The sequence below is a fragment of the Fusarium verticillioides genome, chromosome 5 (assembly GCF_000149555.1).
Source record: "Fusarium verticillioides 7600 chromosome 5, whole genome shotgun sequence".
NCBI lineage: Eukaryota > Fungi > Ascomycota > Sordariomycetes > Hypocreales > Nectriaceae > Fusarium > Fusarium verticillioides.
Window position 1 is genome coordinate 1,738,565 of NC_031679.1, and position 23,471 is coordinate 1,762,035.

Consider the following 23,471-nt stretch of genomic DNA (forward strand, 5'->3'; position numbering starts at 1 on the left):
CGCTTTCTTGGTCATGTTCATTGGTTATGGCAGAGCTTTACGCAGCATTATACCCTTTTCTGTATAAATTTTGGGATCGGTTAAGAACTGGGCCCGCGGGCTAGTTCACAATCATTATGTGTGGAGTTTTGGTACTATCTTTCTGCTACATACTTTGTATACATTGAAAAAATGGGAAGATGTAGGGGCTGTGGTATCCGGAGGTTGATGTGAGTGAAGTAGATGACATGTCTCAGCAGATACAACTTGTTGGTAAAAAAAAAAAGGACATGCACATCAGTCCGATCTGGTTCAAAGAAACCAGGTTGGCCTTGAAAAGTAGATAGATGACGCTAAAACTGGCATCGCCCATCTTGAGATTGGAGCCTCTAATTAATGTGTGACCTTCGATTCGGATCTTTTGCTTCCACGCTCGTGGATTCATACGCGATTGAAGTTTTCGTAACACTAATCGACTGACGGTTGAAGACAGGGTTGATAGACAAAATAAATCATGGATGATTGAAGCATTGCCCCACCAGCGAAATTTCCCACTTACTTACCCCGCGACTCATGGGTGTAGTTCTTCAAGCTTTATTATTTTCTCTTTGCTTACCTATTCCCTGGATACATCGAAGTCAAACAAGGAAAGGCTCGCCTTCTTCTCGCCGCCGACTGCGGGACATATCAAGCAAGAGTCGATAGCTACAAACTACCTGAAACTTGCTTTCTGACTTAATTCCGAGCCAGGCTGAAGCCACAGTCATGGCCAGTCCCATGGCAACGGAAACTCTCGAGCAGATCCAGACACGGCATCGTCGTGAGCTCAAGGACCTACAAGGCCGCATAACGGGAAAGAAGAAGAATGCCACAAAGAAGACGCGCAAAGGCGTAAATGACGAATGTGCAGAGATGGAACGTCAGCTACGTGAAAAGCAAGCCACCGAGATCGCCGCTTTGAACAACAGCGATGATAACAGCGACGAAGGCGAAAGTGCCGCCGCTGAAGCTCAAACACAGCTCCAGGAAGACACCCTAGTGAAAGAAACCGAGAAGCTCTCTGTCTCAGAACCCGAACAACAACAGCAGCAGCAGCAGCCGGGAAAGAAGCGCAATCGTCAGAAGGAGCGGCTTGCCCGACGTGCTGCTGAGCAGGAGGCTGAGGCGCAGCGTGCAGAAGAGGAAGCATCTAGTATGACCAATTACCGAGCCAAGGAGAGCGAGTACATGAAGTCGACGTTTGAGAAGCATGGGCTTGTGGAGAAAGATATCGCGCCCGATGGACATTGTCTATTCTCAGCGGTGGCGGATCAACTCGGCCAGAATGATATCCCTCTCGGAGACAGTGACACCAAGGACCCAGCATACAAGACGGTGCGACGAGTGGCTTCTGAGTATATGTTGGAGCATGGAGACGACTTTGCGCCGTTCCTCGAGGAAGACCTCCAAGACTACGCCCGCAAGATGCGAGATACCGCCGAATGGGGCGGCCAGCTTGAGCTCATGGCGCTGGCACGACAGTATAAAGCGGAGATCCGAGTGGTACAAGATGGTCGCCTTGAGCGTATCGGGGAGGAAGAGGGAGCTGAGTCAGGCAAAACATTATGGTTGGCATACTACAGGCACGGCTACGGCTTGGGAGAGCACTACAACTCTCTCCGAAAGGCACCATCATGAGAAGGATAAGGAGATCACTTTTGTTCTTGTGCATACATCGGCGAAAGATCATATGGTGGTTGTTTGGTATCGAGACGTAAAAAATGGAGATTCGGTGACCAGACTATTCAGCTTGGTTATCGACTCCAGACCGAGAGGAAGTCAAGCACAGCGCCATCTGGGCTGGTGCCGGCCTTGTGCGTTCGAGTTGGTTTGAGCAGACTCAGTCGATGTAGGGCGTCGGCCCAAGGTTTTGAGCAAGGGTCTTCATGGACGGTACCGTCGTCGTTGTACGCAATTTCTTCGCCAGGAGCTGCTAGGAGGGCCTCATAGAGCTCTGGGGAGACTCCCCATGGGGGACCATTGGCGGACATGGGTTTTGTCGAAGGGAATTCGAGACAAACGAGGCGACCATCATGAGACAGCAGCTCGGTCATGCGCTTGGCCCATTTTGGTCTTGCTTCGCGAGGCAGAGCGCATAGAAACTGTACAGTTAGTTGGCTTGCTGAAAAGTAGAGGCGCCCAGGATATGTATCAGCCCCGGGCTTCGAGAAGCGGAATTACCGTATAGTCGTAGATCAGGTCAAACTGCCCATCAGCGCCGGCACCTTTGGCCCAATCTTGCGCAAAGAAGTCACCAGTAATCCAGTGAATATTTCCTTTATCCAATCCATCGACAGGTTTGTATAGACCTTGTGACTCGGCTTGCTTTTGGTTTTTGATAGCCTCCTCCTTTGCAGCAGCACTGAAGTCGAGGCCCCAGACATCATAGCCCCACGAGCTCAGAAGCAGAACATCATGACCACGCCCGCAACCGGGGACTAGAGCCTTCTTCTTTTCGATAGCGCCTGCTGAGTCTCGGAGCGGATGGCCGCGATGATCATGATGTTGGGAGGGCGGTACGAGATCGGGTCTTTGAGCGAGGAGGTCGTGAAGGGCAATGGAGGCAGTTCCGCGGTCCCATGGTGTTAAAGCCTCTCTCCAGCAACTATCCCACTTCTCACCCTGCTCCGCGAACGGAACAGTCGAGATGCGGTCTTCCAGAGGGTTTTCGGTAGCCATTGGCGCTTATGAGGTGGAGAGAATACGAAACCGAGACTGTGTGGCGGCGATGAAAGGTGAAGAATAAATTTGCTCGATCTGGGGAAACAACTCGAGGCCTTAAGATAGCGCGCGTTATGAGGTGAGGGGGAGGGTCCCGTCGGCTCGGGATGGATCGATATAAGTTCGGGATGGAATAGGATGGTGGGGTTAACTTAGTAGACAATGACGAAAGAGGGACGTTTGTGGAGAGCTGTGAAAGCTGTCGAAGTGAGCTATAGATATCAGTGATTACAGAAGTGTGCCTTTGCTTGAGGTGAATAATGTAGGCACACAAAGTAGTCGAGATACTGAGATTGGGGATGAAAAGAGCAGTTTCAAATCATTTTTCGGTTGGTCGCGTGCGTTAGTCAAGTTTCGGAAGGACAAGGAGTGAGTGAGACTTTGTACGGACATCCGGAGTAACTGCTACTAAGGTAGGCACTCTTCCATGTACTAGCGTGTGCGCTAGGTAAAGGCCCTGTATGTAGACATCTCCATGGCTTTACATACTGGGTACGCTCTAAAGAGTTGCTGTTTCTTACCGTCATGAGTGCTATGATTAGCCTGTTCCCTGCTTGGTAAATGACTTGCATGAATAAGCCGATACCGACGGCACACGTAGTCAGATCTATGGTTACAATTACACGCTCATGCCCTGTAACGACGCACGACAAAAAGCATCTGCAGTAAATCACGAGATACTGAGTAGAGTGATCAGACAAGCGATATAGCAATTTAATACACAAAAACAAACAAGCAAGCTACTTAGACAGAACTAACCTATAATACAGATACTCACCTCACCTATTCAGGCATACATACCCAATCATCAACTCGCTTTCTTAGCATCTGGTTCGACCGACCCCCTGAAGGTCGCCGTGAATCTGACCCACGAGACCCCCAAAGAACTCCATCCGCGAGGTTTCTCAGTGTTGTCACTATCTTGGTCGAGGGCGCCGAGAAGTGCAAAGGGAAATTCATCATCAGCGGCTGAAAACTTGGAGAGTTTGTCCTTCACGGTACCATAAAGTTCTTTGAATTTGTTGCGGAGTCCACCTTTGTTCGCCTCCGAGGGTGGTTCCAGTCCCTTAGAAGCATCTGCGGATGCGGCGAGTGCTTCTGGCTGGCTTGACGACTCGTTAACTAAAGCCTGTCGTGATTGTACATTAACAGCAGCTTCAGGTACCACAGTATGTGGAAACGTCCAAGATTCGGCGTCCGTGATATGGCCTGGGACTCCACAATACTCTTGATTCCTTTGGAATGACTCGAGGGTGACATTGCACATGTTCTTCACCCTGGCTTTCCCTTCGTTGGTTAGCTCTCCCTTCTCCTTCAACTCGTAAGCAGGCCCGAGTAAAAAGCCCTCCATGACTTTGACTGTGTTCACGATAGCCTCTTCACTTCCTTCGAACCAATCTTTGTGCCCTTTGCCGCACTTTCTACACTTTTTGACCCGTACATTGATGCCCCTGAGAAACAAGTGCACCAGTCTATGGGCTTTGGGAGCACCGTTGAATAAATGAGGAGACTCATAGATGGGCATAGTCTCGCATGATGCGCCATAGCAGTTGTTGGGCCTTGATAAACTTGTGTTGACAGTAGTAGCGGTCCATCCAATCTTGAACAGATCCTTTTCTTCCTTGTGCTTCAGGACATACATCTTGCCCTTTCCTGCCTGTGCATGCGTGAGAGGCTTCCTTAGTTCCATGATGATGGCGGCTTTATCGCTCAAGGTTCCGTTCCTCTTTAACCCAAGTTCACTAAACTGCGGGTGGGCAAGTCGTGGCTCATCATCTGAGTCATTCTCCAGTATAAATGTATCGTCCACGATGGATTCCACCATATCGGGTTGTTCCGCAGCAACATCTTGCCTGGAATGAATAGGGAGCGACTTTGGAGGTTCTTTGGGTGATATGTCGTCCACCTTGTTATCTTGCTGGCCAACATCAATAGACCTGCCAGAAATCGAATTAATGCCGAGTGCCAATGGGGGATTATATCTCGGGCTCTCGTTAGATGTTGACATATCTTCAATCGAAGGGAGAGGGCTGTGATGATTCAGCCTGCTGGGGGTGCTCAGGATGAAACTGTCAAAGCTGGAAGCCGGACTTTTTTCTGAGGTTGTTGGTGTGCCATCTTCGACAAGAGGACTTGAGAGAGGTGTACCGTATTCAACAGTAGGCGATTCGAAGACTTGATTCTGAGTCGGTGTACTAGGTAGTGACACTTCAGATGAAGCGTAACCTGACTTCTCAGTTCGGGACCTTTCCCAGTTGCCAAAGCAATCTTCAAGGAAATTACCCTCATTATGCCTCTTGCAGTGAACCGACGGGAGAAACTTTTTAACCTTTGAATAGAACTCGACCTCGTTCGACAGTGTTTCCTTTTTCATCAATTCATCCCATATCTCCTTGGCTCCTGGTTCCTTTAGCTTAGTGCCAGTATTGCAATTGGCAGCCTGGCATTTTTTAAAGTTAGGATAGTTCGGATCATCATCAGAGACAGAAAGTTTGACAAGAAGAGTGCTCAGCTCTTTGAACACGGGTTGCTCAGAAAGAGTGGCCATTTTAATTCGAGTGGATGTGACACTCAAATCGGGTTCCCGAGAATGCATTGGTATGCCTACGGATGGTCTATTAAGTATGGGAAGATGAGTGGCTGGGAGCTCTGCTTGCAAGGGGGTTGAAACTGAGTACCAGGGTCAAGATACTCAGCCTCGAGAATCATATCGTTGGTTCGACTTGCTATGTTGCGAAGCCATGGTGTGATCATGGTTTATATGCAGTTGGTTGTGTCCTGCAGACGGAAGGATTTCCCCGGGTCAGAATAGGAAATGGACGCACCAAAGCTGAAAGGTGTTGAAACGCCAGGGGCATACATGTCAAGGGTCTCCAACGCTCGAGCCTCGTGAAGACATTACCTATGTATCAGCCTTCCAGATGGCCTTGTCCATACGTATACCTAGCAGAGTTTCAGTTTATGTAAGGTAGTGTGTGACCTCCACGCTCCTAGCCACCATCTTTGATGAGATGGAGGGTTACAGCACCTGATCCTTCCGGCAGGGAGATCCAGATAGACACGGAGTTGACCGATACATACTCTAGATGTTGTAGTCTTGCTATCTTGCTAGGTTTCTGCTGTGCCGTCCAAGAACCTCAGTCTAAGTGCGGGGGGCCTCACGGTGACCAGGCTCGGAAAAGAGAAAAGGGAGGAGATAGGGGAACTTTTGAGATAAATCGTGATGCTCTGATATACCGGTGACAATGAATTTGCGGCACACGGAGGGGAGTTGCATCGTGATGTCGTTCTAGTTGCAACCTCTTCGCCAGTCGACGGCTTGAATCCTGAAGCTGAGCCTGGGGTTGGACATTGGCCAACTGCTCCCAAGCTCTGTCCCGTAGCAGGATAGCCCAATGTTAAGCGAGCTATGTCATCTCGAGTGCATGCTTTCAACTGCGCTATTGACGGTAGTAGACGGCGTCTGAATGTAAGATAGTTACCTCCATACTGGTACTCTGTAATGCTGGTGGCTTTGCCTGAACAGTGGAGTTGACCGGGAACTGGATATATTCTAGGTAAGGTAGGTAGGTACCTAAGAATACAAATGAGTTCACGTGCATTTGGTTCCGAAAGGCCAGAAAGAAGTGCCGGTAAATGTACCTGCCTCGGAGCCACAGGCTAAAGTTCAACACAAATTTGACATTGAATCACATTTTTAGTAACTAGGTAAAGATTGGAAAATCAAGTACCTAGGGAGGCACTGTAAATAGCTGTCTCATCGCGTTGTAGTACTGGGAGTATCATCCATACATTTTATTCCAATTATAGCCGTGGCATTCTGTAGCATATAAGATGATGGGTAAATGCTAAAAATGAAAACAACCTGCCCGTGGTATATATATCATCGCATCCAATCATCCATCTATGTGGTAGCAGTAGCAACATAGAATTGTTCCCGTCGCAGAAGTGGAGAGAGAAAGAAAAGGCAAAAGAAGAAAAGAAACATAAGAGGCCATACATGTGCCTCAATTTTTGACCCAACGCCATAAACCCCCGAATGTTCGCTGTTATAAACGACATTTATAAAAAAAAATAAAAAAATAAAATAAAAGAAGAGTAATATATGTGTCGAAAGTAAGAAATGCAATGAAATACAATGCAATGGAGATGCTGTTGATATGACGACAGTCCCCGGATTGTGTCTTTGTCGGTTGTTTGCAGACAAGAGACCGAGCCGAGGATGGACGGCAGCGTGGCCGATCAGAAGAATGGAGGGTTAAACTTCCTTGGTCGGATAAAAAGCCGTCAATTGCGTCAGCGCCAAACGAAAACACGGTAGCCTCGTCTCGACTCTCGCTGTGGTCCCCGGCCCGACAATCCCACGTTGACTCCAGTAGAAACAGCCGATACTTTGCGTCGGATCAAGGGCCGAATGCAATAGACGATGAGTGAGGCCCACTTCATATCCGCGAGTGAGCTAGGTAAGGTAGGCAAACCGTTATCGTCGTTGGGAAAACACATGCCGAAAAAGATGCCGTCGAACCATTTTCTTTCAATAATGCAAGAAAAGGATTCATCGATAAGGGTTGTCCTGGGTCGAGTTCAGTTGTCAAAAAAGACAAAGAATGTGAACAAGGCATCAATGAGGCGTGATTGGTGAAATGCGACAAGCCAAACATGCCACAGTCGCACAAATCCCCCAATGACGATGTCTCTTGTAGTGATTCGCGGGGCTGAACAGGCTCTTGTTGTCGAGACAGGCATGATTATCGCTTCTGTTTCCGGTTTTTCTTTTTCCTGTCTTCGCCCTTTGGAGAAGGGACAACATGGCCAACATAGGTAGTTAACTGAAAGAGTGAAGAGTAAGTGCCCTACAGGCCACACTCTTCAAAGTCGCGTATCATGATGGCCATTTGCGCCCGCTTGGCAGCCTCGGCAATGAGTGTGAAGTCTTGGAGAAAGGCGTCGGTTGAAGGACCGTTACCCTGAGCGGGAGCAGGTTGAGGGGCCATCTGTACAGAAGGAGACTGCTGAGCCGAGGAGTTGGAAGTTGAGCTGGAGGGAGCGTCCATTATGGAGGATGAGATAGTGACGGACAATGTTGGTAGAAGCGAGCGAGTCCAGGATAGATACGCAAGATAGTATAGTATAGTATAGTTCAGAGAAGGACGGGGGAGACGAATGTGGGAATGGGGTGGAATAAGTATCCGTGAGGTTAGGCAGCCAAGAAATAAAGATACAGTAGCACAGTGACAGTTGATAAACTACTGTATGTAGCAGGTATTGGATGTGTGTGCTGTGTGCGTAGGATGATGTGGAGGTAGGTGGGTGTTGTCGGGCCCTGGCCTGGATATATATATATGACCACAACGATAGGCAGGAAGTAGGAAGCACAGGTAGGTACCTATTGCGTGGGGTAAAATGACGGGATGTCACTCTATTGTCCCCCTTTGGTCTGTTCTCAAGAATATGTATGTAACGACTTGTTTCACACGCTTGCTGCCACCTCTTTTTCCTGCAGGGTGACGTTCCGGTAATGGCTGTAGACTCTGGAAGTTGGCACGAGTGGTGACGTTCTGGACGACTCCCAACCTAAACGTTTGATTTTAGGTGTGGTTGGTGTATGTATGTATGTATGCATGTATGTATGTATTAGGCTGATGCCGCAAACAGTTGGGTGTGCTGAAGACCCGCTCGTTAGGAGCTAACCTCTTATTCTGGCTGCGCTACAGAACAATAAAGGGCCGAGTATCTGGGGACAGGATGCAAATCAAATCAAATCGTGAACGGAGACGGAGACGGAGACGCCGAAGTGTGGAGGAGGCAGCGAGATCATGAGAGAGAGGCTCAAGAATTTACGAGTTGGGTACTTGGGTATTTATTTAGGTATAACAGTGGAAGATGCCGCCCGCAGTCAGATCAACTGAAGCCGATGAAACCAAGATAGTCCGGCCAGGGTAAGGTATCAAATGGATTGGATGACACCAATTGTTCACTTCATTTACATTTATCCGCAAGCACCGACCGTCTTCGTCCACACAGTAACGCTGACAAAAAGCCCCAAGGTTACATGCAGCAGTAGACAACTGCTCTGTTCCTAGATCCTAGATAATCGCGCGGCGGGGCAGAATATGGAACCGAGAGAAAACAAAAAGAAGTCTTCTCTGCATTACCGCAACTCGAACTCGGCCTTATGCCCGGGAGCTAACCAAAGCTAGAACCGGGGTCTAATCTACCTTATGGATATCATGTCCCAGTGGATCTGGGGTGCAAGTGGGAGATGTGGGATCTCAGACCCGACTTTTTTTTTCTTCTTCTTTTTTACCCCCTTGACTTCCCCTTGGTCGATTTGCCTTGTCATTTTTAGCATTGGAGTCTTTTTTGGTTCAACAAGTGGAAACTACTAAGAGACCCTGAAAAAGACCGAGAGAAACCCATAAACTAATGCGAATAATAACAAGACGCTACTGTATGTAGTAGCATTATGGCACCGCATAAGATTGGATTGAGCCCTACGTGCATTATTGTCGCCGCAAGGCGGGCACCCTGCTCCGCTTAGACGCTCACCGCTCGTCTCATCTAATCAGTTGCTTGCTGCCTCTCTTCTCTTCTTTTTAGCCGTGATGTGTTATAACCTCCTCGGCTCGGCATCTGTTTCAACTATTCGTACAAGCGCCCACCAATCATTGGACCCTTGGACACTGATAGCGTGGGGTGTGTCTTGTGTGTCTTGTGTCCCCCCAAACCCCAAACTCTGGAAATCGATACAATATTGGCTGGCTTAATACCAAGCTCTGTGCAACTTCTCCAGTGATAAGCAGGATCGTCAGGAATAAGAGGTCATGTTATGGAAAGAGTATTCTATAGTACGATAACCCCATATATCTTATTCAGGGACTGCTTTTATAAAGTATTTATAAAGTATTGATCTGCAGTGTTACCTCATTCGCCTGCATATGTCATGCAGGTTATTTGTACTCAGTCAGGAACAAATAAGGTGATTCTTCTTCTTCTTCTTCTTCTTCTTCTTGATATAACAAGGAATCAGCTCACAACATCTAACCGGTCCTTTCAGCCTATCTGGAATCATCTGCCCAACACCAAAACAGCTTGAGAATAGTTACTCCAAACTGAGCCTCTCATGACCCTACTGCCTCAGTCCGAGATAAGGGTCCGCATCAGATTCAGATCCACTACAGTAGTACATACAGTCTAGCTCAAGCCCGGGTTCTTTCGGAATTGGGTTTTCAGTTGGTGCGCTTGGTTCTCATAGTGGAGATCCCGAACTTTCTCCTAGGTAGGTTAGTACTAGCTGGAACCAGAAAAATCACGACAGGGAAGCTGGAGAATCTGCCCACTATGAACCAATTCTCCATTTTGCGCGGCTCTGTCGGACATCATTCACCGATGCTACCACTTCGTCTGCCCTGCCTCGGGCCTCTGATCCGTCAGGTCTGGCTTGCGAAATAAAACGTCAGCCCAGAATCCAAGCGTTAGTGTAGAGGTGGATATCTCAAACCCTTGATAGAGCCGCTCTTGCGGAGCTAGTATTGAACCGCAGTTGACCACCTTGTTAGACTACCTCTAGAGGAGGTATACAGTAGCGTCCGAGGTGCTTCTACTTGTACAAGCCGCCTCAAGCGGATTAAAGGATATTGCAGCCGCTGTTGAGACCTCGGTCCTCATATGATGCCGTAATTTGACGCAAGCTCATGAATCTTGTACGGGATCCTCGTCCTATATCGTACATCATGACATAACCACGTCCTGGTTTTACGAGGTATTTGACACTACCAGTTTGCATCATGAATCAACATGACAGGTGAAAAGGCAATTCCAAGCCACTATGAGATTACCGTCGACGCAAATGAGGAAGAAAATCGGTTTATTGGTTCTTCTCCGTTGATTGTTTCTTCATTCCGGGGAAAGATACGTACTCCCGATCCGGGGTTTTGCCCGCCGCGCCGTTCCGTCCTCCGGCCTAGAGCTTCAACCTCCAACCAAAAAAACACAAAGCCTACCAAGACACGGCCAACAATCCAGGATTCACAATGACGTCTACCGTAGACTCTCCACAGTCGAATCGCTGGTTTGTCGTCCCGGGCCCCATTCGAAATTTATTCAACCATTTCCCCCTTCACGTATACAGCCCCGAAGAACTCCCTGCAAGGTCCCCCGCCATCGTGCGCCAACGACCGGCCCTATATGTTTTTGTGGCAGATGAAGATGCTTTGATAGGGAAGCCGAGCTATAATCCTTCATGTCTGAAGTGGCAGGTGTGTTTGAAGTCGAGGGACACGAGTCGATAGAGGCATTGTGCTAATGCTATCTCGACAGACTGTGTTGAGAATCGCTGGTATTGATTTCGATATCGTACCTTCGAATAACCACGCCTCGCCCTCAGGCGCATTGCCTTTTCTCCTGCCACTGGCGCCGCAAGCTTCGAAACCCCTTACTGGCGAAAAGATTCACAAATACGTGCGCGAGCACGCTGTCCATGAGCTGTCCAACATCACATCACCCCGCCTTGAAGCCTACCAAGCTCTCCTGACACAAAATATACGACCAGCTTGGGTATGTAAATCACTGTCATATAATTGCAATGCATGCTAATATGGTATAGCTATATGCTCTCTACCTCCTACCCGCCAATGCCACTCTCCTCAAAAGTCTCTACCTTCCTTCCTCGATGCTCCTTCGCGCGCCTCTTCATCAGACACTCCATGCCGCGGCCACTTCCGAAATACTCAAGACAACACGACGCGCGACTATCTCACCGTCACAACTTCTAACTGAAGCCACAACTGCCCTGCGAGCACTATCATCCCTGCTAGGAGAGGATAAATGGTTCTTTGGTGCTCATGGGCCCGGCTTGTTTGATGCAGACGTGTTTGCATACACCTATCTGATAGATGATAACGCTCTTGCTTGGCAGGACAAGTCATTGAGCCAATGCTTGGGAGGACTAGATAATTTGAAGAGGCACAAGGAACGGCTATACAAAAAGTGCTGGGGAGTGGGCACATTGTGAAGCTATCAGTGTGCCCATTATCTGGGAGGATAGTTTCATCCCATCGTCGTAGAGAAGACGAGACACGTGCTGTATAAATATGTACTATATGTATCACGAAGGAATTGGCAAGGGAAAATAGATACGGCTAAGTAGCCAGCTTAGAATCCGGTGCCTGGAGGAATATGCGGAAACCCGATCTATCACTGATTGTCGACATTGGTCTTATCTATGTGCCGGGCATTGTACAACCCGCCGTTCTTTGCCTGCAAGAGGGGAGTTGTTGACCTATTATCCATGAAGCCATCCTCAAGCTCTTCACCCGTCTATAAGAGTTTATCAGGAACACAGAACCTCCATTCGAAATGCGTTGTATCGACAAAGTGCCACTCTCATATGAGCACAGTATCTTACAGGCTCATGTGGTAAGAAGTAAGCAGAAACAGAAAGCAAGAGAAACTCCATACTCATAGCATTACCCTGTAGAACGCCGATGACCACAAAACCCCAAGAATGTAAGCCGATAATGAGGCAAAAGAAGGCATGTCGGCGAGGCTGGAATCAGTGTTGTGGGGGTTGTGGAATTCCCTTCAAGACATCATTTACTGAAGCAAATGCTCCCTCGCCACCGTCTTGGCGAAGGTCTTCAAGGAGCACGCTGGTCTGAGCATATACTTTCTCTAATGCTGCTCGAGACGATTTGCCGAGAGATACTGCTTGTTCGTTAGCGTTGTCAACTACTGATATGTTCCTTTGTTCGACTTACGTAGAATGGCCGAGTTTAGTTCCTCTGCAACAGTAACTCTACCGTTCCTATCCAAGAGGTGGCTGACTTGAGGCACCTTGAGTGGGTTTTCATAAGCCAACAATGCCCAAATCTCAGTAAGTGCCTTGCTAACTTCTACCCGTGGGTCATTGACGTATTGTTCCTGGAGTGTCCGTCCGTACTCCAGCATATTGCGCTCAAGCTCTGCAACCACTGTCTTATTCTCACCACCATCGGTATCTCTTGAAGTATTTTCGCTCCCATTAAGATCGAGATCCATGGTCTGAGGGGCGGGGTTGTTAACATGCCCATTACCCTTGGTCTCATTGCGCATGTTGAGCTGGGCCGCCTTTCGCACCAACTCGATAAACTTGCGACATTGCAATCTAAAATAAACCTGTTCGTTATCCTTTAGAACGTGGGGATAGTATGCATTCGTGTACTTGAGCGCCCTGTCAATATCCCCTTCGAGGATTGCACGCCGAATCCCTGTGTCGTGGTCAGAAGTAGGACAAGGCAACAAGAAAGTGTGATCTTACGTTGGCGATTATTTGCGTCTTCATCATCTCTAATACTAACACCGTCGACCTTGACTCCGGGATCAAGACTTAGAGCTTCTTTCTGCTTCTTCATGTCTTCTGCAAAAGCCCGAGCTGTACCCACGTAGCCATCATGTTGGAGGAACTGGAGAACAAGTGCCTGGATTACATCGGTTTCGCTCATGTTTGGGACGAGACTTGATGTGTCTGTAGCTTGGATATCTTTCTGTACTCTGTCACGTTCTTCCTAGAAGGGCATTAATTATGCATCGTGTTGTATGTGGGGTGTTGCACAGGCCTACCCGCATCATATCGTCGATGTTATACACAAAAGGGGTTTGTCCAAAATTGACTCGGATAGACTCGCCGGGCTTCTTGAGGCTAATCGCTGGGTATAGCCTACCTCTGTTGACATCGTTGAATGCCGTGACTATTGCTTGTTAGCGAGGGACGCAAGAAGAGCTGCCTCAGGGAGCAAGAAAACTGAGGACCTGTATCCTGGGTGACGAGAGATTTGAGTAAGTCCAGTGCAGACGTAGATGTTCATCACTTAGGATGATGGCAATCCTAACCCATACAGATTTAGGATGGGCTTGAGAGGCCTTTGGGTTGGTCTTTCATTCCCTAGGATACAGGTCCCGAGTTTTCTTACTTCTCTGGGCTGTTGGTGTGCATACACATACTCAGCTTAACTCCATTTTTGGTGAAGAAGGCGGTGTTCTCCCTGAAATTCACGCCACACCCAATCACATCATATGCGTTGTATCCAGGGCCGTAGTGTCTTCCTATATTTGATCCTGTGAAACATCGCCCGTCGTCGCCGTGATAGCCCCAGGCCTCGGGTTCCCAGCCAATAGGCCGCGACAGACTGACGTTCTTGGTTGCAAACCCAATTCCTATAGTCGCATCGTCGCGTTTAGCTGTTGCTATTTGCACCTCGAAGTAATAAATTCCGCACTGGGGGGGCATGTAGTGGTCGGCGCGGACTGCACAAGCCATGTGGTCTTGGTCGTGCTGATTTTTAGGTCCAATGTACTTCACAGTCCAGCCGTCAGCCTGGATCTCAATACCTCCCCACTGATCATCCTTGTTCCATTTTGTTGGCAGAGGTGCTAGGTCATCATCCTCCTCAAAGGCCGGGGGGCGCTCTATAACAGTATGCGACATGCCTCGATGCGAACCCGGGGGCAAGGGATGCTGATTGAACGTAGCGGAGTGCTGGGATAAGCCATTTGCTGGAGTCGAGTCGCGGCGGGACTGAACTTTAGCTTGGTGTGCCTCTCGGAGCTTCTGGACGTATGTCGAGTTCTCGAGATAAGATGGGACAAAGAACGTCTCATTCTCGTTCTTGGAATTGTTATCAACTGCCCCGGATTCCACAAGCATGTTAAAGGCTCGCGAGAAGGACGGTAGACCAGTTCTCCGAGCGTTCGTCTCCATCCCAACAGTTTCCATGACAGTATTCGTCGGTTCGGGGCCCAGAAAGTTGAGCTCGCCGGATGCACTGAATATCGAAGTACGGGCAGGATGTGTATAAAAGGTGGGAGTATTGGCGATGGATGAGTTATGCGGAGGAAAGAAATGAGCGTGGCGAGTGGATGGCGAAGCTGGTTCGGGACGAGCAGACGAGCGAGAAGCTTGGTGAAGGGGACTTGCCATGTCCACGACAAGCAGAAACGAAAGAGCCCGGCTATCACCTCAGGTACCTTGGTAGTAAGACACCCGACAGCAAGGGCGGGTGAGTTAACTGCCAGGTGAAGCCCTAGGATGGGTTCCAGCACAGGCTTGCAGTGGGGGTGCGAGCTATAGCGTAGTCGGAAACAGTCGTAACAGTCGTCTGGGAGGTGGTAGCACGAGCTTCTCGGATGTATCGACAAATTACCGGCGAGGCTGACAAAGCGGAGCAGAAGCGAAATAAATAAATAAATAAGAGCAATAGACTCAAGTGATCTTGCAGTTGGGAGAACAAGTCGACTTGTGTACTATAGCAGTGGGTAGTTGTAGGAGAAGACGTGTGGATGGAGATGGAGATGGAGATGGTGATGGCGATGGACGGGGCGGGTAGAGGTGGAGGTGGTTCCCGTCAGAACAACAGCGCGTCACCGTTACCACTCGCTAACTCGTATGTTAGTTAGCAGCTATAGAGACGCAGGTTAAAAGAAGAGGAATGAAAGTAGGATACGAATGTATTTGAAGTAAGAATAACTCGTCAATTAGCCATTGTTAATGTTAGCACTCAACATGAATCGAGTCTGGCTTGACGAGAAACGCCGACAGTTACTGTACGAATCACATCACTTATCATGGCTACCAACTTGCGCTATCTATCACGAGGGTCACTCTTCTCCCCCAGCTGGTTTAGTCTTTAGTACCTCCTGCCTGGCCTGACCTGGCCTGACTTGACCTTGTTTGTTAAGCTTTCACCTAGCAAACAGCTGCATCAACTTAACAGTGGAGGCCCAGCTTCCCCGCTGCCGGGCCGGACCCTTTCTAACCTGCCCGGGCTGCATTGCATCAGGTCCCCATGCAAATGGGAATCGCCCCAACATAGGTAGCCAAAAGCTGAGGCGCAATAATGGGCGATAGCACGATGGCCCATGGTTCTGAGCCTCTTTCTTTCAGTGCCTTTCCGTGTTCTGAAAAGAAACATTTGAGTGATCAAAGTACGGTAGCAATAGTTACACCAACCCTGCCCTGGTGCATGCAGAAACAAGTTCGAGGTTTTCCTCGCTAATAAGTTGGCGAGGTTATTTGCTGACTTATTCCGATACCTCCAATGAGCATCTCCATCTCGATATGGATATTCCAGGTTGGTTTGGGTTTCGGTTTCAAACCTGTTCGCTCAAGCCCCTCCAGGCATCATTTCATAAGCCACCATTTTTATCCTAAAAGCGAGATCCCCGGATGGACCGCAAACCACAAAGAAAAATAAGTCAAATATCAATTAAGATTCAGGGCAATACAGTTACACTTCCATGTCTACTGTTGGCAAACGGGCATGAAAGTCACGGGACGGCTCTGGTGCCGATGACTAAGCTTTGCGAGCTCCCTGCGACCACACCACAACATCAAGACATGACCCCGATGAGAAAGACGAACCAAAATGTATCCACAGTCTGGCCATTGGGCCATCTCAACCCCCGAAAACTCTTCCCCGACCGCTGGATTTGAGAATTCCCTCATGTTAGAGATCATTCCTCGTCGGAACAGGCGATAAACTGAAGACATGTGACTGTGGCTCTGACATTGCGATGATCTATATTACCTGATGAGAACGTTTGGGGAATCATTTTTTGACGTGAAGAGCTTTCTACGACGTCTACTTGGATTTGTCGCGAGATGGCATCTGCGCTGCGTCAACTTCTTTTAGACCTACGTGGCGCGTAATCTCAAGGGGTGAGCCATTAGCGACTGAAATTATTGGCACTTAACGTTAGTACTTAGGTAGGCTGCGACAAGACAATATTCGTAGCAAACAAGGGATTAGCGCCCGTCTTTCAAGTCACGGGCGCATGTATGGCAGAATGACAGACAGCATAGATGGGATTTATTCTTAGAGAACACATATTTGATTGCTCAATTCAGAGAATTACCAGAGTATAAGTATCTAATATTGCCCCATCGTAACAGTAATTATACATCAAATATATGCTCCGCCAGCCCTGGTACGGTTTAATGCTAATCCTTTTCCGCAGCGTTCCATCCTCGCTGTTCCGTAACGCCCAGCGACACCAGCGTCGCTTTTTTGGTGAAAAAAAAAACATAAAAGATTTCGAATGAGTGAACGGTCATGCTCTGTCTGAGAGCACCTTAGTCTCACTGACAGGCTAAGAATGAGTCGTCTGCCAACCTAGAACGCCCGCAGTATCTCGCGCTGTAAAACATTCTCTGGTATCAGAGTAAAATGAAGAGGAAAATAGGTAGCTTCGTAGCGTGGGTTTTATGAAGCAGCGGCAATAGCAAGAGGTGCCGGCGACGAGGCGTGGTTGCTGGGCGCACTTTGCATCTCCACGTCATTAGCAGTATTGCTATTGCTAGCACTGTTGCTCTCGTGGCCGTTTTCTTTATTCTCCTTACTGCTGCCCTCGGCTGATGCAGCAGTAGAGTCCTCAGCGCTGGATTCGGGAGCCTTCTTTTGAGGTGCCACCCAGCGAGGGATCTCCCATGCCACACCAGTGAAGCTCTTGAGTTGGAACCCTCCCTTGGCCCATCGGCGACAGGGCTTGCCTGAGCGATCTAGAGCGCGAAGTCCGGCGTTGATAGCTCCTTGATTCGCTTTGGGCCCAAGCTTGTGACCTCCGGCAGGCTTAGAACCTGAGTGATCGATCGTTCCGTCCTCCCTGGGAGTAGTGGTCAGTCCAGTGTTCAAATATGTGTGGGGGCTACAAAAACTTACAGACGGGGCTTCTTCTTGGGGCCAGGCTTTCCTCGAGGCTTGGGGACACCATCTATTGTACCGTTGGCGCCAGCGGCAGATCGTTTGACGCCCTTCTTCTTCCCTCCATCGGTAGGCGGTCCCATGGCCGACGGGGCCGGTGTCCCGTCGGCGGGAGTTGCGTCAGGAACAGGAGTGGCGGCGTTGGAGTCTGAAGCATTGTCGCCATTCGTATTGCTGGCTGGTGGTTGCGAGCCAGAAGCGGACACGGCATCGGTAGATGAGTCGGCGTTGGCTTTGAAGTCCTTGGAGGGAGATTCTTCCTTGATAGAGTCGGGCGCGAGCAGAGCACGCAGCATGTCGGGCGACACCTTGCGAGTAACAATCAAGCTGGCCTTGGTGCTGGACTTGCGTCGCGCGTCGGCGGACTTGACTGGAGGAGCCATGGTGCTGAGAGAGGTCGATGTCACAAAGAGCTGATGGTGATGGTATAGTCTAGGAAGGGTTGTCTGATGAAAAGGTGATGTGTGGTGATGATTGATGATATTTGCAGGCGGCGAAGGATAGTGGAAGAAGGTTAGGGAAAGGAGCAGGATTTGAGAATGGACTGGTGACGGGAGAGGCGGCAAATAACCAAAGACCCGGTGGTGATCCCGTGGTGGACAAGACGTGGTCAGGGGTGGTGGGCTTTTGGGGCTTGCGTGGAGCGAGTCTTAGTAGTAGTAGTAGTAGTGGGAGATTTATTAGGAAGAGCTGAGTTGCGATCACAGACGTAAGTTGCAGGTCGGTTTGTCATTCATTCATTCATTCAGCCTGGCTGGCTGGTGCCGGGTCAGGATTGATTTCAGGGTGGTGATGATGGGTTTGCGGTGGTGAAAAGTGGATGGAAATGAAAGTAATAGAACAGAGGGCAAAAGCCTTGTCTTGTACGGTTGGGGTCTTGGTATTGTTGTCATTTTTGATTCTGGTGCTGGGGCCGAAGGCGGCGCACAAGGAGAGGAAAAATCGGTTGGGATGGGTTGGGTTGGTTTGATTTCCCGCGTTTCTTCACACTCAGAGCAGCAGGAGCGAGAGCAAGTGGCAGTGGCAGACGAACAAACTTGGGGATTTCAGGCCCAGGTTCCAGCCCGTCTCCTCTGTTACCAGATGGGGCTTAGTGCCACTTCTACTGCATGGCAGGGGTACCGCTACTTTCCAGCCAATCAAGGCCCCGGTATGTCCTTTAATCTCTCTCAAAGCAGCGCCTCTACTTCTATTGATATTCCACTCCTCCTAGGCGACTGAGCGAACTCAGCGACCAAAAGCTCGTTTCAATCGAGCTCCCACGGTCACTTCATCGCCTTCAGCCCTCGAGTTGTCCCTGTAATCCATCAGCGATGGTCACCACGTATTTTAACCGCCAGAGAGGCACGGATTTCATTGCCTCACCTTGTCAATAGCCATTTGATCGCTAAATATACACAAAACTTTTCACGGCTTCATGTTGCGATGCTCTGTAATGGTCACCATGACCCTGATCAATATTCACATAGATTAAAATATCGATGAAATCGACAAAACTCACCTCAACCAACTTGTAGAACACTGCAACTTCCATCCGACCCTTTTTATCCCCCTCAATCAGTCACATTTTCGTGATAGCCCTCCCTTAGCCCGCGATGACGGTGGAAAACCAGCAAGAAATGGGGTCCTCTCAATATCACTCAGCAAGCCCCTGCAATAATCAGGGTGGCGGAACTATACGATTCAACACACCTCCAGAATACCTTGGCATCCATTGCTTTTCAACTGCCACTCGGATTTCTCTAGCCTGTCACCTGCGAATTCAGGTCTGATTCCCAGCAGTCAAGTCCCTGGAAATTTTGCTTTGTGCATTTAATCATCGAAGACCTCAGGATCCTTGCAGACGCGAATAACAGTAAATTTTCGATCGATCAACAGGTGTTTATTTACCTTTGAAGCTTTCGGTTTCTCTGTCCAAACTTTGTCCCGCAAATGCCACATCGCGTAGTTGCAGTTATCACCTGTGATTGTAACAAACTCCCGGTGCAACCGAGATCCATTAGTGGTTTGGTGCCTGGGTAACTTACCTAGTCGAAGAATCCCGACCGAGAAATTACCTGACCAAGACCCAAGCGTCGTCACGACTCCGCCAAACAAATCTTGCGTCCAATTCTGACTTCCGTCATCCATATGATGCACCAGAAAGGATTCCGTTGCGCATCGCCTCGATTCCCCGCAGCGATCAACATGACAGACGGGCTGCACTCGGCAACAATATCAAGAATACCTGCTTCGGCGTATCACCATGCTACATAGCTATCCATATGATTCATTCGAGGTGTCTACAATGAAAACTAAGCGTGATACTGCCTAAATTGACCACTCACCACAGGAATGAAGAACTTCCTTGGCCCGCGGTGAAACAACAAGTGTTGATCCAGTCATTGTATGCCCACCCGAGACTGAGACACCATGGCAAGCGTTGCTATCACGATAGTAGGTGGAATGTGTTGCTCCCCTACAACCCGAGGACCGTCACAAAAGATATATCATGGCAACCTGTCAGCCAGTAATGGACTGGAGAGCATCACGCATTGTTTATTCGGTTCTTTTCCACCACCAAGTCGACACAATGATTCGATTATACATTCTTCTCTGCCTTCTACCATACCTCTTCCTTACCACCCCATTCACCCATGCGGCCCTACTCCCTCGTCTCCAAGGTTCAAAAGCTTCATTCAAACTGCCAGGCGTAGTCTTCAGTGAACCAGTGGCTCGATCTTTCAAGGTGGTACCTTTCAAGGAGCTTCCTGGGGAATCACACCATGGTCATGGACTTCACCACACTCTCGGCCTTGTGAAGCGATTGGTTGAAGACCAGGGCGATATGGTCGAGGTTACCGAGGAAGCCCTCCAGGAACTTTTGGATCAGATCAACAAACTCCATGAGCAGGTGAACAACATGATGCCAGCTGGTGCGACGGACAAACAGCCTACTCTGGGGGCAGGCGCTTCGTCGGGGGGCCAGTCTGGCCAATCTGATCAATTACTTGCAGGTTCTTCTAATGAGTCTACTGGTAGCGAACAGTCCGAAGAGCCTGCTCCCTCTGGCAAAGCTGGTGTTCCCCAACCGGGCGTTGCTTCGGGTCCATCAGAAGCTCCTGTAGTTTCGGACCCATCTCTACGATCCCCGTTGCCGTCACAGGCGGACGCAGCCACGATTGTCGAGCCTCAGGCTCCAGGCGCTTCAGCTCAACTAGATGCATCGCAGATAGATACCGACAGGCAAGCAAAGACTGACCTGACGCAGCCTGCTGCAAATCCCACCCAGGCAGCAAAGGGCGAATCTACTGATCCGTCTAGCGAGCCTGAGGCTGAAAAACTGCCTGGCAACAGCGCTGTCGTGACCCTTCCTAAGGTTGCAAGTGCTTCTGGAAAGGGGAACATCATGGAATCAGGCGGTAGTCCCAAGAATGCTGTTGCTCAACCGACTGGCGAGCTTCAGGCTTCGACGGGAAGACAACCTAGCACAGCGCAAGATGTCAAACCGACAGAGAATGGAAAGGCCAAAGATCCTAGTATCTCATCTGTCAAGGAGGTTACTGGGGCCACTAGTACTACGCCCGGGGTTGCATTTGTCGAGAATCCCGATGCCATTGCCCAGACGGTCACGACCAATGTCAGCTCTGGCGGGCAGACTAGTACTTCAGCAACGAAGGAAACTCAGAGACCATCCGGTGCCAAAGATGATGAGTGTGTTGACGAAGTAAGTGATCTGCCCCTCATACGTCGAAAACCTAACTGCACACCAGGTAGTAGGATCGAATCCGCGAGCGAGCCAGCACAAGATACCACGATAACAGTTGTCCTCGTACCTACTCCAGAGGCAGATCCTTCCAAAGCCTCTGCAGCGGAAGCCGGGACACAGATAACAGAAGACTCTCCTGCAACTGCAAAGGCCGAGGGAGCGGCCCCAGCGTTAGAGACAGAAGCCACCTTCACCCCAGACATCAAGGCTGGAGACTCTCAGCAGCTCGCAGCACCAACCCTACTCCTAAATCCGTCTTCTGTTTCTAGACCTGGGCCAACAGCGTTAAGCCTCAGAACTCTCGTGTTCACATCTGTCCTTACAAGGTCTTCAACCATCCTCGTAACTACTGTACGCACAGAGTTTGTTAATGCAAATCAACCCACTGCATCATTGAATGCCCCCGGCCATGTTTTCAAAGAAGACGAAGACGCAGACACGAATGCAGCATTCAACAAGGATGGAAAGCTTGCTTTGGAAGGGAGTGTCAATGAGGGAAGCACACCAGGTTCGGGCATTCATAATTAGGTCGGATTGGAGAACTCCACTAATCATTTGATAGAAACTGTTAAAGGAACTCCTCTCGCGTTAGAGACTACAGCCATTCTGACCACAACCACGACCACCATTAGTTTGAGCCATGCTGATGTCTTGACAACCCCTGAACCCAGCCAAGAGCCTCTGCCTCTTTCTTCACTATCGTCTCAAGATGCTGTAAGCATCAACGGGACATTCCATGCAACACCAAACAGTGGATTCAGAACAATTCCGAGGTCGTCAGCTAGTCTGTCAGAGAGAGCATAGACGCGGATATGCATGACTTGCTCAGGAGTTAAGCGCCTTAATGATGTTTTGGTTTGGTTGTTTTAGAATGATCACTATGAATTTATGTTGGATTCCCCCCCTTTTAGCACGCTTGTCATCCAAATGAGAATTAATTCCTGTTTACCCTCAGAACCGTGCCATTGAAAAGCAATAGCACGTAACTGTCAATAGTCCTGCGAATACTACACCCTATCAACTTTTGAAACTCTACAAAGCCTTATCCCGAGCCAAGGGTAAGCAAGCTGTAGTTGAATGTATACATTCTCACTAATGATACGGATTGTCATTAGCGGTAATAAAAAAAAGTATGAGAACTTTTGGGAGAGGCGGCTTGCATGACCTCGGGCAAGGTTCAAAACCAGTCTGGACAACATCGTAGAAGTTGGGAGCGCCGTTAAGAAAGCACCCCGAGCTCGAGGGCCTTGAATCAGCAGCTACAAATGGCTTTATGAGAGAGGGATCAAGACCAAACGTCCCAGGTTCATAAACAAAATCGTTTAAACTTTCTGCAGATCAGGCTCATAGTATCAGTTAAATGTGTTGATGCCATGGAACATTACAACATCACAATATCTGAGTGCTCACTGCAGAGTCGCTTGCGAGCATCCGCTGAGATACTCAATAATTGACCAGAAGCGGCCTCTGATGAAGATCATCACGGCAAGTATTTTTTATTAAAATACTTCAGCGACACTGACAATGAGGTTCTTGAATGTAAGTCTTCTTACGGGACTTTCAGAGTCGACTGTGTCCAGCCAGCCGTTAGTAGAATCAGAACATATTACACCGTGCTGTATAGTGTCCATGCGAGTCAGTACTGAAGAAATCATATACAAGCTTAATTTACTGGCATAGTCTTGAAGGGGCTTGAATTTTACCTCCAACCCAAGTCGTCAGTAAGGCCATCAGGTATCAAGATTATCGCAGGGGGTGCTACGAGACTTTGAAGAGAGAACGTGACGAGATATTTAAGCATTTCTCAATGTTCAATGGAGTTTCCTATAGTCTCCCTGATGGGAAGAAAGCGTTCTTATTAACTGGATTGACGGTCATTATCTGTAACATGGCCGTTTACTGATACTAACTATATTGCCAACTCCTCGCTGTCATCCCACAACTCAACGAGTAATGTTTAGTATCTCTATTTCTCACTCACTAAGTATAAGCTTTGTCTGAGTGATATCCTTGCGATTTAGAAAAGAAATGAAGGTTGCCGTGTGTTCCATCAATATTGTAAGGGAACCTAGATATCTTATGAATTCATTTTAGTCGTCGAGGAAGCCACTCCAATATATCAAGGTTTCTCTCCTGGCAGTATCAAATAGCAACCGATCGTATGAAGCAGAAGTGACCTCACTGGTAGGGTATTTACCATCGCAGAAATAGAGAGTAGATTCCTACATTCACCTTGCAGGTGGTATGAT

General features: G+C 48.8%; 8 protein-coding genes across 13 annotated transcripts; 3 read left to right on the plus strand and 5 right to left on the minus strand.

Moving 5' to 3' along the window:
* Positions 1–122: 122 nt before the first annotated feature.
* FVEG_02831 (hypothetical protein) lies at positions 123–3,179 on the minus strand. The gene is made up of 2 exons (XM_018890344.1): positions 2,200–3,179; positions 123–2,120 (listed from the first exon to the last, which is right to left on the minus strand). The coding sequence occupies exons 1-2, from the start codon at positions 2,695–2,697 to the stop codon at positions 1,773–1,775; spliced, it is 846 nt and encodes a 281-aa protein (XP_018746640.1). The 5' UTR covers positions 2,698–3,179; the 3' UTR covers positions 123–1,772.
* FVEG_02832 (hypothetical protein) lies at positions 561–2,368 on the plus strand. The gene has a single exon (XM_018890345.1). It carries the CDS (start codon positions 745–747, stop codon positions 1,654–1,656), a length of 912 nt encoding a protein of 303 aa, XP_018746641.1. The 5' UTR covers positions 561–744; the 3' UTR covers positions 1,657–2,368.
* A 246-nt stretch (positions 3,180–3,425) lies between the features above and the next one.
* FVEG_02830 (hypothetical protein) lies at positions 3,426–6,248 on the minus strand. Its single transcript, XM_018890343.1, has one exon. It carries the CDS (start codon positions 5,333–5,335, stop codon positions 3,548–3,550), a length of 1,788 nt encoding a protein of 595 aa, XP_018746639.1. The 5' UTR covers positions 5,336–6,248; the 3' UTR covers positions 3,426–3,547.
* Positions 6,249–7,592: 1,344 nt separating this feature from the next.
* FVEG_02829 (hypothetical protein) lies at positions 7,593–7,793 on the minus strand (the record flags this gene model as incomplete). Its single annotated transcript, XM_018890342.1, has 1 exon — positions 7,593–7,793. One exon carries the CDS (start codon positions 7,791–7,793, stop codon positions 7,593–7,595), a length of 201 nt encoding a protein of 66 aa, XP_018746638.1.
* A 2,459-nt stretch (positions 7,794–10,252) lies between these two features.
* Positions 10,253–13,012, plus strand: FVEG_02828 (hypothetical protein). Of its 5 annotated transcripts, XM_018890339.1 has the most exons (5): positions 10,320–10,501; positions 10,552–10,997; positions 11,059–11,295; positions 11,345–12,163; positions 12,218–12,512. In XM_018890339.1, exons 2-4 carry the CDS (start codon positions 10,773–10,775, stop codon positions 11,750–11,752), a joined length of 870 nt encoding a protein of 289 aa, XP_018746635.1. In that variant the 5' UTR covers positions 10,320–10,501; positions 10,552–10,772; the 3' UTR covers positions 11,753–12,163; positions 12,218–12,512. The 5 variants fall into 5 exon arrangements, with proteins under 5 accessions (XP_018746633.1, XP_018746636.1, XP_018746634.1 ...); XM_018890337.1 differs by having other exon boundaries at positions 10,253–10,997; positions 12,218–13,012; XM_018890341.1 differs by having other exon boundaries at positions 10,552–11,295.
* Positions 11,292–15,422, minus strand: FVEG_15136 (hypothetical protein). Its single transcript, XM_018904244.1, has 5 exons — positions 13,720–15,422; positions 13,339–13,466; positions 13,037–13,283; positions 12,498–12,986; positions 11,292–12,444 (listed from the first exon to the last, which is right to left on the minus strand). Exons 1-5 carry the CDS (start codon positions 14,693–14,695, stop codon positions 12,293–12,295), a joined length of 1,992 nt encoding a protein of 663 aa, XP_018746632.1. The 5' UTR covers positions 14,696–15,422; the 3' UTR covers positions 11,292–12,292.
* Positions 15,423–16,565: 1,143 nt separating this feature from the next.
* On the minus strand, positions 16,566–18,794 carry FVEG_02825 (hypothetical protein). Its single transcript, XM_018890336.1, has 2 exons — positions 17,433–18,794; positions 16,566–17,376 (listed from the first exon to the last, which is right to left on the minus strand). Exons 1-2 carry the CDS (start codon positions 17,855–17,857, stop codon positions 16,977–16,979), a joined length of 825 nt encoding a protein of 274 aa, XP_018746631.1. The 5' UTR covers positions 17,858–18,794; the 3' UTR covers positions 16,566–16,976.
* A 413-nt stretch (positions 18,795–19,207) lies between these two features.
* FVEG_02824 (hypothetical protein) lies at positions 19,208–22,361 on the plus strand. Of its 2 annotated transcripts, XM_018890335.1 has the most exons (3): positions 19,208–19,752; positions 19,807–21,730; positions 21,785–22,361. In XM_018890335.1, exons 2-3 carry the CDS (start codon positions 19,966–19,968, stop codon positions 22,024–22,026), a joined length of 2,007 nt encoding a protein of 668 aa, XP_018746630.1. In that variant the 5' UTR covers positions 19,208–19,752; positions 19,807–19,965; the 3' UTR covers positions 22,027–22,361. The 2 variants fall into 2 exon arrangements, with proteins under 2 accessions (XP_018746630.1, XP_018746629.1); XM_018890334.1 differs by having other exon boundaries at positions 19,208–21,730.
* The last annotated feature ends 1,110 nt before the right edge of the window (positions 22,362–23,471 follow it).

What these genes read in the sequence shown, in the direction of transcription:
- FVEG_02828 (XM_018890337.1), top strand. Translation starts at nt 10,773, where the DNA reads ATGACGTCTACCGTAGACTCTCCACAGTCGAATCGCTGGTTTGTCGTC. An exon ending in CTTCATGTCTGAAGTGGCAG is followed by an intron (nt 10,998 to 11,058) that starts GTGTGTTTGAAG and finishes CTATCTCGACAG; the next exon opens with ACTGTGTTGAGAATCGCTGG. An exon ending in AAAATATACGACCAGCTTGG is followed by an intron (nt 11,296 to 11,344) that starts GTATGTAAATCA and finishes AATATGGTATAG; the next exon opens with CTATATGCTCTCTACCTCCT.
- FVEG_02831 (XM_018890344.1), bottom strand. Translation starts at nt 2,697, where the DNA reads ATGGCTACCGAAAACCCTCTGGAAGACCGCATCTCGACTGTTCCGTTC. An exon ending in ACCTGATCTACGACTATACG is followed by an intron (nt 2,121 to 2,199) that starts GTAATTCCGCTT and finishes CTAACTGTACAG; the next exon opens with TTTCTATGCGCTCTGCCTCG.
- FVEG_02825 (XM_018890336.1), bottom strand. Translation starts at nt 17,857, where the DNA reads ATGGCTCCTCCAGTCAAGTCCGCCGACGCGCGACGCAAGTCCAGCACC. An exon ending in CCCAAGAAGAAGCCCCGTCT is followed by an intron (nt 17,377 to 17,432) that starts GTAAGTTTTTGT and finishes CACTACTCCCAG; the next exon opens with GGAGGACGGAACGATCGATC.
- FVEG_02824 (XM_018890334.1), top strand. Translation starts at nt 19,966, where the DNA reads ATGGCAACCTGTCAGCCAGTAATGGACTGGAGAGCATCACGCATTGTT. An exon ending in CAATGAGGGAAGCACACCAG is followed by an intron (nt 21,731 to 21,784) that starts GTTCGGGCATTC and finishes ATCATTTGATAG; the next exon opens with AAACTGTTAAAGGAACTCCT.
- FVEG_15136 (XM_018904244.1), bottom strand. Translation starts at nt 14,695, where the DNA reads ATGGCAAGTCCCCTTCACCAAGCTTCTCGCTCGTCTGCTCGTCCCGAA. An exon ending in ACATCGACGATATGATGCGG is followed by an intron (nt 13,284 to 13,338) that starts GTAGGCCTGTGC and finishes ATGCCCTTCTAG; the next exon opens with GAAGAACGTGACAGAGTACA. An exon ending in ACTAAACTCGGCCATTCTAC is followed by an intron (nt 12,445 to 12,497) that starts GTAAGTCGAACA and finishes ACGAACAAGCAG; the next exon opens with TATCTCTCGGCAAATCGTCT.
- FVEG_02830 (XM_018890343.1), bottom strand. Translation starts at nt 5,335, where the DNA reads ATGCATTCTCGGGAACCCGATTTGAGTGTCACATCCACTCGAATTAAA.
- FVEG_02832 (XM_018890345.1), top strand. Translation starts at nt 745, where the DNA reads ATGGCCAGTCCCATGGCAACGGAAACTCTCGAGCAGATCCAGACACGG.